Raw genomic sequence first — 13,076 nt, 5'->3', positions numbered from 1 at the left:
GTTCCTGTTGAAGCAGAGAATATAAATGGGGAATGTGTTGGATATTTTGTCTTGGCTCTAAGTGCATACAATTCAATTGAAACTGCCATGTTATTTAACGCAAGTCACTCTTGGCGATTATTGACATGCATACAGGCTAAGGAACTTTGCGGAATTGATGCTCAAACTATGGTTGCCCAATGCATTTACTGGTTCTTCAGGTGCCTTTTTAAGGATTAATAATGGAAATGGTATTTTGACATATGGGTCTTGGTTACTTATAGACAATGCCTAATGAGGTAGTCACTTTATCTTACTGGTCTTAAATGATTTTTTTTTTAAGTTTTGAACATTTAATTACACATTTATCAGGAGTGTATTTATGTTGTCGATGCTAATGTTACATCAGTTACAGATGGTGTACATGACATCATCTTGATACTGAATACTTCTCTCAAATTGAAATCAATCTAAATTTGAAAGAAAACTATTTTGTTTGTGAATACTTTTGGTACATTTTATAACAGAGATTATGCTGGAAGCACATAATGAAATAGGCCAAAGTCAGCATTGTTTCCTCAAGGGAAGATCTAACCTGACAAATCTGTTGGAATTCTTTTAGGAAATAACAAGCAGGACAGGCAAAGGAGAGTCTTTGACTGTTGTTTACTTGAATTTTCAGAAGCCCTTTGACAAGGTGCTGCACATGATGCTGCTAAATAAGATAGGATCCCATGCTGTTACAGGAAAAATATTAGGATGGATAGAAGGCTGGCTGGCTGACTGACAAAGTAAAAGAACGGGAATAAAAGGGCGTTCTTTGGTTGGCTGCTGTTGACTAGTGGTGTTCCCTAGAGTTCAGTGTTGGGTTTGTTACTTTTCATTTTGTATGTTAAGGATCTGGATGATGGTATTAATGGCTTTGAGGCCAGGTTTACTAATAATACAAAGATAGATGGAAGGGGCAGGGACTGCTAAAGAAGCGGGGGGTCTGCAGGACTTGGACAGGTTGGGAGAACGGGCAAAGGAGTGACAGATGGAATACAGCATGGTGCAGTCATGCACTTTGGTTGAAGGAATAAAGGTGATGACTATTTTCTAAATGGAGAAAGAGTTCAAAAATCAGAGATGTAAAGGGACTTGGGAGTCCTTATGTAGGATTCCCTAAAGGTTAACCTACAGGTTGAGTGGATGGTAAGGAAGGCAAATGGAATGCTAGCATCCATTTTGAGAGGACTAGAATATAAAAGTAAAGATGTAATGCTAAAGCATAATAAGGCATTAGTCAGATGGCATTTGGAGTATTGTAATCAGTTTTGGGGCCCCTTATCCAAGGAAAGATATGTTGGCATTGGAGAGGGCCAAGAATGATCTTGGGGATGAAAGTGTTAATGTATGAGGGACATTTGATGGCTCTCACCTATACTCGCTAGAGTTTAGAAGGATGAGGAGGGATCTCATTGAACACTAGTGAATATTGAAAGGCCTGAATAAAGTGGACATGGAGAGGATGTTTCCAGTAGTGGGAGAGTTTAGGATCAGAGGGCACAGGTTCAATAAAGGGATGCCCTTTAGAACAGAGCTTAGGAAGATTTTTTTTTAGCTAGAGGTGCTGAATTTATGGAATTCATTGACAATTGGGTATATTTAAAGAAGAGGTTTATAGGTTCCTAATTAGTAAGTGTGTCAAAGGTAACGAGAGAAGTTAAGAGAATGGGGTTGAGAGGAAAAATAAATTAGCCATGATCTAATGGCAGAGCAGATTGAATAGATCAAATTCCACTCCTATGTCTTATGTCTTATCTGACCTGTCACCCGCACAGATGTATGGTCCAAATGCAAAGGATTTCAGAGCCATCATTGCCCTTAAATCACATCTCAGTGGCAACTTTGCCTCTGGTGCTGTAATGCATATTGTACGGTTTTGATAAGAGGCAAAGTAGCAGAAGGAATGTTCTGTTCAAAGTTGAGGATTTTTGGATTGTTCATTAATATTTCGGATAGATTTTAAATGATCCTCAATTTTTTTTAGTTTAAATTTGCATTAAGATGTTCTGAATTTAAAAAATTAACATAAAATAACTTAAATGTAGACCAATAATCTCCATTGAAATAAAACAGTTCTTTATCCCTGTGATGTCCTGTAATTAGAGGGGTGATTCTTTCACGAGTTGTATTCCTCCCAACTAGAGTTCACTGACAGAATATTGTGATAGATCAGGGGTAGGCAATCTTAAGCACAAATGATTTTCTAGCGTGCATTATTCATTAACTTGAGGCAAAGCATAACTAGATGTATTTAAATGGATAATTCCCATATTTTAAGATTTTTTATGGCATTTATCTGGCTCATTAATACACTATCTGGCCCACAGAGGCAAAAGGGTTGCCGAACCCTGCGATAGATACACAGGAGCTGTCACAAAGTAAGGCTAGCACTTTCAGCAGACCATTGCAAATCCAGTATCTTATATAAATTTTAAATGACTGAATGCCCTAGGTCCTAAAGGCTATAGTCAGGAAGGTCAATTACATTCTGCTTTCAATATGGACACTAACACCACTCACTGTTCATAGAAGAAAACCCTTAACTCCAGGTGGAGTCATCGGGACACTGTCATGACTGCGTTTTTTTTTAGCAGGCCTTATTTTTACGAGGCCGAGTTACTAGCTCGACGCTCAACCCAGCACGGATGGAAAGCGTGCAAGGGAGCCAGCTGGATTCGAACTTGGGAGCCTTCGCTCTAAAGTCCAGCACTGATGCCACTGCGCCACCAGCCAGCTACTCACTGTTCATATTCTGCAATAATTTTTTGAAGGTTGTGAGGAGACATTTTAAAGTCCATTTGTCCCTTTTGTTGGATTGAATTCCAAATTCATATTCCTATACATAAAGTCTATATATAAATTTTACCATGTGAGATATAACACTAATCCGATATTTTGAATGAGTTCAACTATTGCTTCTGCTAATCTAATTTTTTTGATTTGGAGGGTAATGCTATTTTGTAGGTAGGACAATACAGCTCTGGAACAGGCCCTTTGACCCACAAATGTCTCTGCCAAACATGATGCCTCACTAAACTAATTCCTCTGCCAACACATGATCCATTTAATTCCATTCCCTGCAAGTTTGAGTGCCCACTGAAAAGCTTATTAAATGTCACTGTCCTATCTGCTTCCATTGCTACCCCTGCCAACGTCTTCCAGGCTCTCTGAATTTACAAAAATCGCACTTGCTACGATTAAGCTCCCATCTGTCATTTCTCTGCCCGTATCTGTAACTAATCTATATCCTGCTTACACTTTGATGACATTTTTCACTGTTTACCAATTTGTGATGACTGGAAATTTACTAGCTAAACACATCTACATTTGTGTTTGAGTTATGTATTTCACAACTAAAGGTCCCTACTGCAGAGCCCCACTGATCACAGATTTCCACCTAGAATAATACACTTACATACACCACTACCCTTTTTCTTCTATGGGTAAACCAATTACAAATCCAAACCACCAAATCGGCTTCAATCCCATGCATTTTAAAGTTCTGGATTAACTCACAATGAGGCATTACTATTACTCATTTAAGTGAGTAATGCCTCACTTAAAGTCCATTTGGGCATTGTTTTGCTCACTGAAACATCTAGGGAGTTTTTTTTTCCATGCAGAATCTCGCTTGTGCAATGTAAGCACTTCTTTTCATTATAAGCTTACTTCCTGTGTCAAAATTTTGTGTCAGTATGTCACCATTTCATGTTGAGAGATCTTTTCACTTGTAGCTTTTTCTCAATCGTGTATATTATCTTGTAAACAGCTTGTACATTATGCTTTTTAAATATTGTTTTGGTTTAAGGAATGTAGTAGCATATTTAAACATTGTCTCTCTGCTGTTGGTGGATTTTGCTAATGACCAAATTATTTGATTGTGGAATAAATATCCTCTCATACAAAGTATTCACTTGTTTTTACATTAGCAATAGTTTTTCAAAGTTCAGAGTAAATTTATTATCAAAGCAAACACGAGGAAATCTGCAGATGCTGGAATTTCAAGCAACACACATAAAAGTTGCTGGTGAACGCAGCAGCAACTTTTATGTGTGTTTATTATCAAAGGACATGTATGTTGAAAATAGAAGCAGCAAATACCATAAGGTATACAATATTTGTAAAATATATAGGCATTCAGTGTTTATAACATTGTTATCATACTGGAAATGCCTTGAAGCTTTCAATAGTGCTGTAGTAAGTTTGTTTTGCATCTACTTTGGAGACAGATAATGAAGTACCTAAACTGAAAGACACTTGCACTGATAAACCTTCTGATAGCATAGCATTTTGAATTCTTTACTGCAGCATCAGCCTAGTCATTGTGCTGAATTGAAGGTGTAATGTCTTGGACGACAGGTGGTCCCATGTGAGCCAGATATATCGCAATAATGGCAAAAAAATTTAATTTTTTTGTAGTAGTTTCCTGTATCTGTTTGTAGTTTTTTTTTGTCCCACTGGTGCTAATTTGTCTTTATCTAATTGTACTTCGTTCAGTCAATGTGGAAATCCTAATTTTCATCTTTTACTGCTATTTTAAATATACAGTGGATTTTGGTTCATTGGAACCACTACATTTTGGCCCAATTAAGCGGCTTCCCCAATTAGCCGAAACTTAGCAGTTAAAAGAGTATAAAAAAGACAAGCTACCATTTTACTGATTAACAATTATGTATTTAAATGAAATAGAGAATGAATTAGAAGGCTACCAATACTACTACAGTACAATAAAACTATTAGTTCCTAATAGCTGTTGATGGAGGAATTCTTCCAATGTATGCTGCCATGTTCTTTTGACAGACTCTTAAATGAACAAAATCAGTGCAGATACCTGGTGCAGGTAATGGATTTCGTACAACGCTTTCAACAATTGCATCTTCCGAATCTTCATTTTTAATACGTATAACATTCAAGATGATTGACCTATTCAAATTCTTCATGGTTCCTAACTTGTTGAAGTAATGAAATAGTTTAATTTTTACTCCCAACTGTTTCTAGCATCTTCATGGAATGCTTGAAACTGCAGTGAGCAAAACACTTCTTAATTGTCTTACTGCTCATTTCTTGTCAAATATATTATTATTGCTTTTGAACATAAACACACACAACTGATGCCATTTAAAAAACTGCGCTAAGCATGGTGTAGTGTCTAACGGCCGCACAACAGTTCAATAGTTCCAATTAATATCAAAGAATGTATACAATATATAACCTGAAATTCTTGTTCTTCGCAGACATCCACAAAAACAGGAGAGTACCCCAAAGAATGAGCGACAGTAAAATGTTAGAACCCCAAAGTCCTCCTGCTCACCCCTCCCACACACAAGCAGCAGCAAAGCAACACTACTTATTTCAGCAAACTGCATGCAACTGAAGTGAAGGGAATCCTGGCTATTTTCTCAATTTGTTTTTGTTCTTTAAGAGTTGTCCCAAGTAAACCAATGGCCCAATTAACTGGAATCCACTGTATTACAAAGCCAAAAATAACCTACCTTTTTATTTGTTAATTGGATCTGGGGCTATCATTTGTTTCCACAATCTTCCATTGCTTTCTTTCCCTAATTGCACATTTGAGGTTGCTTCAATTGAGCCATTAGCTCTACTCTGCATGATAGAAATGTAGCTGCCTGGACACCTGACTTAACCTACATGTTCCTCTCTATTTTATTTAAAGAGTGTTCAATCAACTACTGAAATTTGAAGTTAAAAAGTTCTTTACAAGCATGCCCCATCTGATAAAATTAATGTTAAATGACCGGTTTTGAACTCTTGTTTTTGATTTTTCCCTCTAATTTGCCTTTCATGTAATAATAGAGGAGGCATAAGAAATATGTAGAAAATGTTTTGCTTTTCATTGCGGTAAAATGCTGTAATGATTATTGCTGTAACTTGCCAAACTCTTGCAACCTCATAAAGCTTCTGCATTTTCCGAACCGTGATGTAACTTATACGAATAAATACTGTTTTCAGGGAGATAACAAACTCCATTTCCTTTGACACACAAAACTAGATTCAAGTATTCTAGGTTAAATACACATAAAACTAAAAAGAATTGTGAATTATCAAAGCGTGAGAATATTATATGTTGAACATAATTGAAAAATCCATGAATTAAATTACTGTTTTATTTTGCATTGAAAGTTTTAACAAATTCCATTGAAATGTTATATCTCTTTTCCCTACTCCCTTTTGGTTATTTTACAAATTGGAACTATGTAGTGATGTAATTTCTCCTACTGACACCAAATCCCAAACATGATTTCATTTTCACATTTTTCGTATTAGGTTTTAGTATAAGTTTTCCAATGAGTTTAAAAGGGGCTGGGAGTAGAACCCAATGAATTTCAGACTGCCCTTTTGATGTTCTCAAGTCCAGCTGCCCATCTCACTTGCAGGTTGGATTGATGATTAGCACTGTGGACTAATGAGTGAGCTAGATGCTAAACCATCAGAATTTTCCCACAATCAGATGCTGGGTTATCAGAATTTTACTGTGTTCCCACACTTCCACGCAGAAGACAGCTATTTGGTCCAATACTGTTATATATTCCTTGTCAAAGGAATGCTATCTGGTGATAACTGAAAAGGCACAAAGGTTCTGAGTCTAACAAATATATTGATGTAGTCTTGGAAATAAAACTTTACAAGAAAGTTGAAGGTGAACTAAATAATGTTTATAAACCCCTAGATGGCTGAGTTTTCATCAACTGTTTAATCCCCTTCCCAGTTCCTGTTTCTAACACTCTAACTACATCTTTAATCCTAATTATTCAAAGATGACGTTAAAAAAAAACAAATCACCTGCTGATCTTGGAAGGAATACATAGATTAAATGTAAATTAGCATTAAATAGATTCACTAATGCTACTTGTCATTTTCCATACTGAAACAACTTTTTTCTAAGTCCCTTCGAAGCAGGTTGAATTAAAAATGAGAATAGAGAAATAGCTGAGAAATTAAATGGATTTTCTATCTGCCTCTATATCAGAGAACTGTCAGTTGTGCAAGAAAGTATCAGTCTTTCTTTGAAATAACTCTACAATCTGATTGGTTGGACCTTTTACGTTTTTATTTCTAAAAGATTGTCAAGTCAAATTTAGTCAGAAGACTGTGGAAAGAACACGTTTGTGTAATGCTGTTCTGGATCCTGAGGTTTCCAAAATGCTATGAAATTTATTTATTGCTGTTAAACAAGAAAAAGGGCAGCTAATCTGTACATTGTAATGTCTGGCAATGTGATATGTATAGTGAAATCCATGGGGGAATAAATATTTGATTAAAAATTCTCAGCGATTAATCAATGCCATGAAATCATTGATCAGAAAAAGCACCATTGATGACCTTCAAGACTGCACAGGAGAGTCAGCATGGATTGAATTTGCAAGTGGCAAAGTAACAATGCAACTATTGACACTTTTTGGAGATTAATAGATTGTTAAGGCATTTAATATGTACCAGAAATATTTAAATTCTGATTATTAATTACTTGTAACACACACCCAGAAGAATTTTAATACACATAAACATTATTTTGTTGGTATTCTTTCTTCAAAATTCAATATTTCATTCTTGTCTCCAATTCTTACTAATTAGACAAATCTGAATGGACTGAATAATGTTAGATTTACTGAAAGGTGGTTGGAGATGGCAAAGTAAGTTTGCTAAAATAAGTTTTAGTTGAAATTAGGAAAGACATTTTTTAGGAAAGAGAAAAAACTCCGAGGACAATATGGAAAATAAATGTCAAAAATTATCATAATCCAAGGCTGACTGGAGTACTAGGTTCTGTTAATATTCTAAAAATCTAACCACTGGTTAGTGAATTGAAAAATGTTTAAGGAAAGTGAATGCAAGTAGATCTACAATCAATAACAGCAGCATCTCGTGATTCAGCTATATGAAAGAAACTTCATTTCCAGCATTGATTCATCTGGGAGCAAGAGAAGGAATTTCAATGAAGTTACAAAACATAAAAGTAACTGCAACTCCAGATCATTAATCATTTACACAGATCAATTTTAATTTCTATAGTGATTGCAGGCATTTTAATGAAAATAGTAACATTCAAAATGTTGGAGGAACTCAGCAGGCCAGGCAGCATTTATGAAAAAGAGTATAGTCGACATTTCGGGCTGAGATCCTTCATCAGGACTGGAGAAGAAAAGATGAGTCAGAGTTAGAAGGTGGGGGTGGGTGAGAGGAGGAAGAAACAAGGTGATAGGTGAAACTGGGAAGGGGGGGTGAAGTAAAGTGCTGGGAAGTTGATTGGCAAAAGAGATACAGGCCTGAAGAAGGGGGAATCTGATAGGAAAGGACAGAAGGCCATGGAGGAAAGAAAAGGGGTAGCGCACCAGAGAGAGGTGATGGACAGGTAAGAAGATAAGGTGAGTGGGGGGGGGAGGGAATGGGGAATAGTGACGTGGGGTGCATTACTGGAAGTTCGAGAGTCAATGTAATACCATCAGATTGGAAGCTGCCCAGATGGAATAAAAGGTTTGCTCCTCCACCTGAGTGTGGCCTCATTGCAACGGTAGAGGAGACCATGGAGTAACATGTCAAAATGGGAAGTGAAATTAAAGTAGGTGGCCGCTGGGAACAAGCAAGTGGAACAAGTGCTACACCTGCCCCTTCATCTCCTCCCTCACTAGCATTCAGGGCCCCAAACAGTCCTTCCATGTGAGATGACACTTCAGCTCTGAGTCTGTTGGGGTCATCTACTGTATACAATGCTCCCGGTGTGGCCTCTTATATATCACTGTGACCCGACATAGGTTCAGAGACCCCTACACTCTGTCTTCTGCCAGAAAAGAAGGATCTCCCAGTGGCCACCCATTTTAATTCCACTTCCCATTCCCATTCAGACATGTTAGTCCATGGCCTCCTTTACTGTCACGACGAGGCCACACTCAGATTGGAGGAGCAACACCTTGTATTCCATCTGGGTAGCCTCCAACCTGATGGCATGAACATCGATTTCTTGAACTTCCAGTAATGCCCCCTCTCCCCTCCAACCATTTCATTCCCTTTTCTGTCTCTCATCTTATCTCCTTGCCTGCCCAACACCTCCCTCCTGCTGCTCTTCCCCCTTTTCTTTCTTCCATGGATTTCTGTCCTCTCCTATCAGATTCCCCCTTCTCCAGCCCTGTATCTCTTTCATCAATCAACTTCCCAGCTCTTTACCTCACACCTCCTCCCTCTCCCCCTCCCCGTTTTACCTGTCACCTTGTTTCTTCCTCCCCTCCCCCCACCTTCCAACTCTGACCCCTCGTCTTTTTTTTTCTCCAGTCCTGTTGAGGGGTCTCGGCCCGAAACGTTGACCATACTCTTTTCCATAGATGTTGCCCAGCTTGCTGAGTTCCTCCGGCATTGTATGTATGTTGTTTGGATTTCCAGCATCTGCACATTTTCACATGTTTTATTTATGAAAATAGTGCTACCTTCATGAGCTTAAATTTGTCCAAATAAGTTAGCAGTTGCAAAAAAAGTTTATTTGACTTGCATTGACACCAGAGTACTTGGGTGTTCATTTAAACTGTTATGTACAAAGGTTCATTTCTTTATTCTGAAAAGTAATTCTTACCTAATTATGAAGGGCCATATTCTAAAGCTTTGTAAGACTATTTGAAAAAGCTTTCACTAAACAAAGTATGGTGGTAGTTATTCTGAAATCTGAATAAATGATCTGTGGATGTGAGCAAATTCTATCATAGAAGATGAGGAATTTAATTACAGTAATTAGGAATACAAGACCATAATACTGCCAAGGTGTCATAAAAATCAAAATATTGAAAATGCTCAGCATTTATAAGAAAGGCAAACTGATGATTTTGCAGTTACTTGATCTTCCAAGACAAGTAGGAAAAAAAATCTTTTTGATAATTGATAAAAATCTTTCTGGTATGTTAATAACCTCCAGGGAAGACAATCTGCTTTCCTTGCTTGTTTCGGATCATAGATGATTCCAAGCATTTAGCAAATACATCAGCCATGAAACTTATGACTTGGCAAGATCTTGTATGAGCAAATCGAGTTGACATGAAGGCAAGGATTGAATGATTTTGACAGCAAGGCAGCAATTTACAAATTATCATCAAACGGTCTCAAAATAAAAAGTCAATGTGAATTGGGTCAGAATCTCATTTGCTGGAGTTGTCTGCTGTAAAGATGGCACTGGTTATTGGTCAATTTTTTTCTGCTTATATCTTTGTTGAAGGGATATCTCAGCAGAGTCCTAGGATGCGCCATCTTCAGCTGCTCCATTTATGACTGATGATGTCAGAAGTGTTTTTGTTTGTTGAGGCTTGACAGATTGGAAAATTAAAAAGTGACCAAAGTGCATAATGTTCCACGTTCTCACACTGAACTTGATTTAGCAATTAGACCACATGCTAGCATTTGTACTTGTATGTCTTAAGACCTTGTATTTGATGGACATTGCATTTCTACATTGTGCTTCTGTCTTTTGAAGATATTTAGCAAACAATTCTTGATGGAAGCAACCTATCAATCCGAGCGACATTGAAAACATTTCCAGCAGTTAAACCTGATTCAAATTATTTTAATCTGAAATGTTGGCTACCCTCTCACCAAAGATGCTGACGACAACTAGATAACTAATTTCAGTTTTGAAGTTCTTGAAGATGATATTTGAAAGTCTTCGTATAGTAACAGATGATTTAGATTTAAACTTAAGTTATAGCTTCTCAAAAGCCAAATAGAACTGTAATGTAATAAAATAATTAAGTGCTGGAAATACAGGTTGGGCAGCATCCATGGAAAGAGAAACACGCATCGAAGTTGCTGGTGAACGCAGCAGGCCAGGCAGCGTCTCTAGGAAGAGGTACAGTCGACCTTTCAGGCCAAGACCCTTCGTCCTGACGAAAGGTCGACTGTACCTCTTCCTAGAGACGCTGCCTGGCCTGCTGCGTTCACCAGCAACTTTGATGTGTGTTGCTTGAATTTCCAGCATCTGCAGAATTCCTGTTGTTTGCATGGAAAGAGAAACCATGTTTTGGATTTTTTTTCAAGATTTCCATGTGGCTTTTTTTCTGTTTTTCTTTATTACCATCATCTTTCAATCGCTGAATGAATTAGGCTGCAAAGTATCTTGGCGTTGAGCCATCAAGCAGTTGTACAATTTGAAAATTTCTACTGATTCTTTTTTTTTGTTTTGCAGAGCTCAAACAAGAGATCCAACAACAGTACTCCTCCAACAACACAGTTGACAAAAATAAAGCTTCCTGGTTCCACAGCAGTGGTGAAGAAAGAAAAGCGACAAAGTTCTTCTAGGTTCAATATCAGTAACAACAGGGAACTACAAAAACTACCACCTTTAAAAGGTAATACTTACTCAGTTTTGTGTGTGTGTGTGTATATGTGTGTGTGAATATATATGTTATAGATAGAACATATGGAATAGTACAGCACAGTGTACAGGCCCTTCGGCCCACAATTTTGTGCCGACCCTCAAACCCTGCCTCCCATATAAGCCGCCTTAATTTCCTCCATATACCTGTCTAGTGGTCTCTTAAACTTCACTAGTGTATCTGCCTCCACTGACTCAGGCAGTGCATTCCACGCACCAACCACTCTCTGAGTAAAAAACCTTCCTCTAATATCCCCCTTGAACTTCCCACCCCTTACCTTAAAGCCATGTCCTCTTGTATTGAGCAGTGGTGCCCTGGGGAAGAGGCACTGGCTATCCACTCTATCTATTCCTCTTATTGTCTTGTACACCTCTATCATGTCTCCTCTCATCCTCCTCCTCTCCAAAGAGTAAAGTCCTAGCTCCCTTAATCTCTGATCATAATGCATACTCTCTAAACCAGGCAGTATCCTGGTAAATCTCCTCTGTACCCTTTCCAGTGCTTCCACATCCTTCCTATAGTGAGGTGACCAGAACTGGACACAGTACTCCAAGTGTGGCCTAACCAGAGTTTTATAGAACTGCATCATTACTTGGCTACTCTTAAACTCTATCCCTCGACTTATGAAAGCTAACACCCCATAAACTTTCTTAACTACCTGTGAGGCAACTTTCAGGGATCTGTGGACATGCACCCCCCAGATCCCTCTGCTCCTCCACACTACCAAGTATCCTGCTATTTACTTTGTACTCTGCCTTGGAGTTTGTCCTTCCAAAGTGTACCACCTCACACTTCTCCGGGTTGAACTCCATCTGCCACTTCTCAGCCCACTTCTGCATCCTATCAATGTCTCTCTGCAATCTTCGACAATCCTCTACACTATCTACAACACCACCAACCTTTGTGTCGTCTGCAAACTTGCCAACCCACCCTTCTACCCCCACATCCAGGTCGTTAATAAAAATCACGAAAAGTCGAGGTCCCAGAACAGATTCTTGTGGGACACCACTAGTCACAATCCTCCAATCTGAATGTACTCCCTCCACCACGACCCTCTGCTTTCTGCAGGCAAGCCAATTCTAAATCCACCTGGCCAAACTTCCCTGGATCCCATGCCTTCTGACTTTCTGAATAAGCCTACCGTGTGGAACCTTGTCAAATGCCTTACTAAAATCCATATAGATCACATCCACCGCACTACCCTCATCTATATGCCTGGTCACCTCCTCAAAGGTTCCATCTATCAGGCTTGTTAGACACAATCTGCCCTTCACAAAGCCATGCTGACTCTCCCTGATCAGACCATGATTCTCTAAATGCCCAGAGATCCTATCTCTAAGAATCTTTTCCAGCAGCTTTCCCACCACAGACATAAAACTCACTGGTCTATAATTACCCAGACTACCCCTACTACCTTTTTTGAACAAGGAGACAACATTCACCTCCCTCCAATCCTCCTGTACCATTCCCGTGGACAATGAAGACATAAAGATCCTAGCCAGAGGCTCAGCAATCTCTTCCTTCACCTCGTGGAGCAGACTGGGGAATATTCTGTCAGGCCCCGGGGACTTACCCGTCCTAATATATTTTAACAACTCCAACACCTCCTCTCCCTTAATATCAACATGCTCCAGAACATCAACCTCACTCATATTGTCCTCACCATCATCAAGTTCCTTCTCA

General features: G+C 38.6%; 1 protein-coding gene across 3 annotated transcripts in view; it reads left to right on the top strand.

The window, feature by feature from the left end:
• Positions 1–13,076, top strand: part of ppp2r5ca (protein phosphatase 2, regulatory subunit B', gamma a) — a 159,958-nt gene that overhangs the window by 17,588 nt on the left and 129,294 nt on the right. For all 3 annotated transcript variants that reach the window (XM_063047310.1, XM_063047303.1, XM_063047316.1), the window contains one exon: positions 11,204–11,366. In XM_063047310.1, the coding sequence (XP_062903380.1) occupies positions 11,204–11,366 (163 nt within the window). The remainder of the gene's footprint in view (positions 1–11,203; positions 11,367–13,076) is intronic.

This window comes from Mobula hypostoma, chromosome 1 (assembly GCF_963921235.1).
Source record: "Mobula hypostoma chromosome 1, sMobHyp1.1, whole genome shotgun sequence".
NCBI classification, from domain to species: Eukaryota; Metazoa; Chordata; class Chondrichthyes; order Myliobatiformes; family Myliobatidae; genus Mobula; species Mobula hypostoma.
Note: the sequence above shows the minus strand (reverse complement) of the source record. Positions and strands in the feature narration are given on the sequence as shown.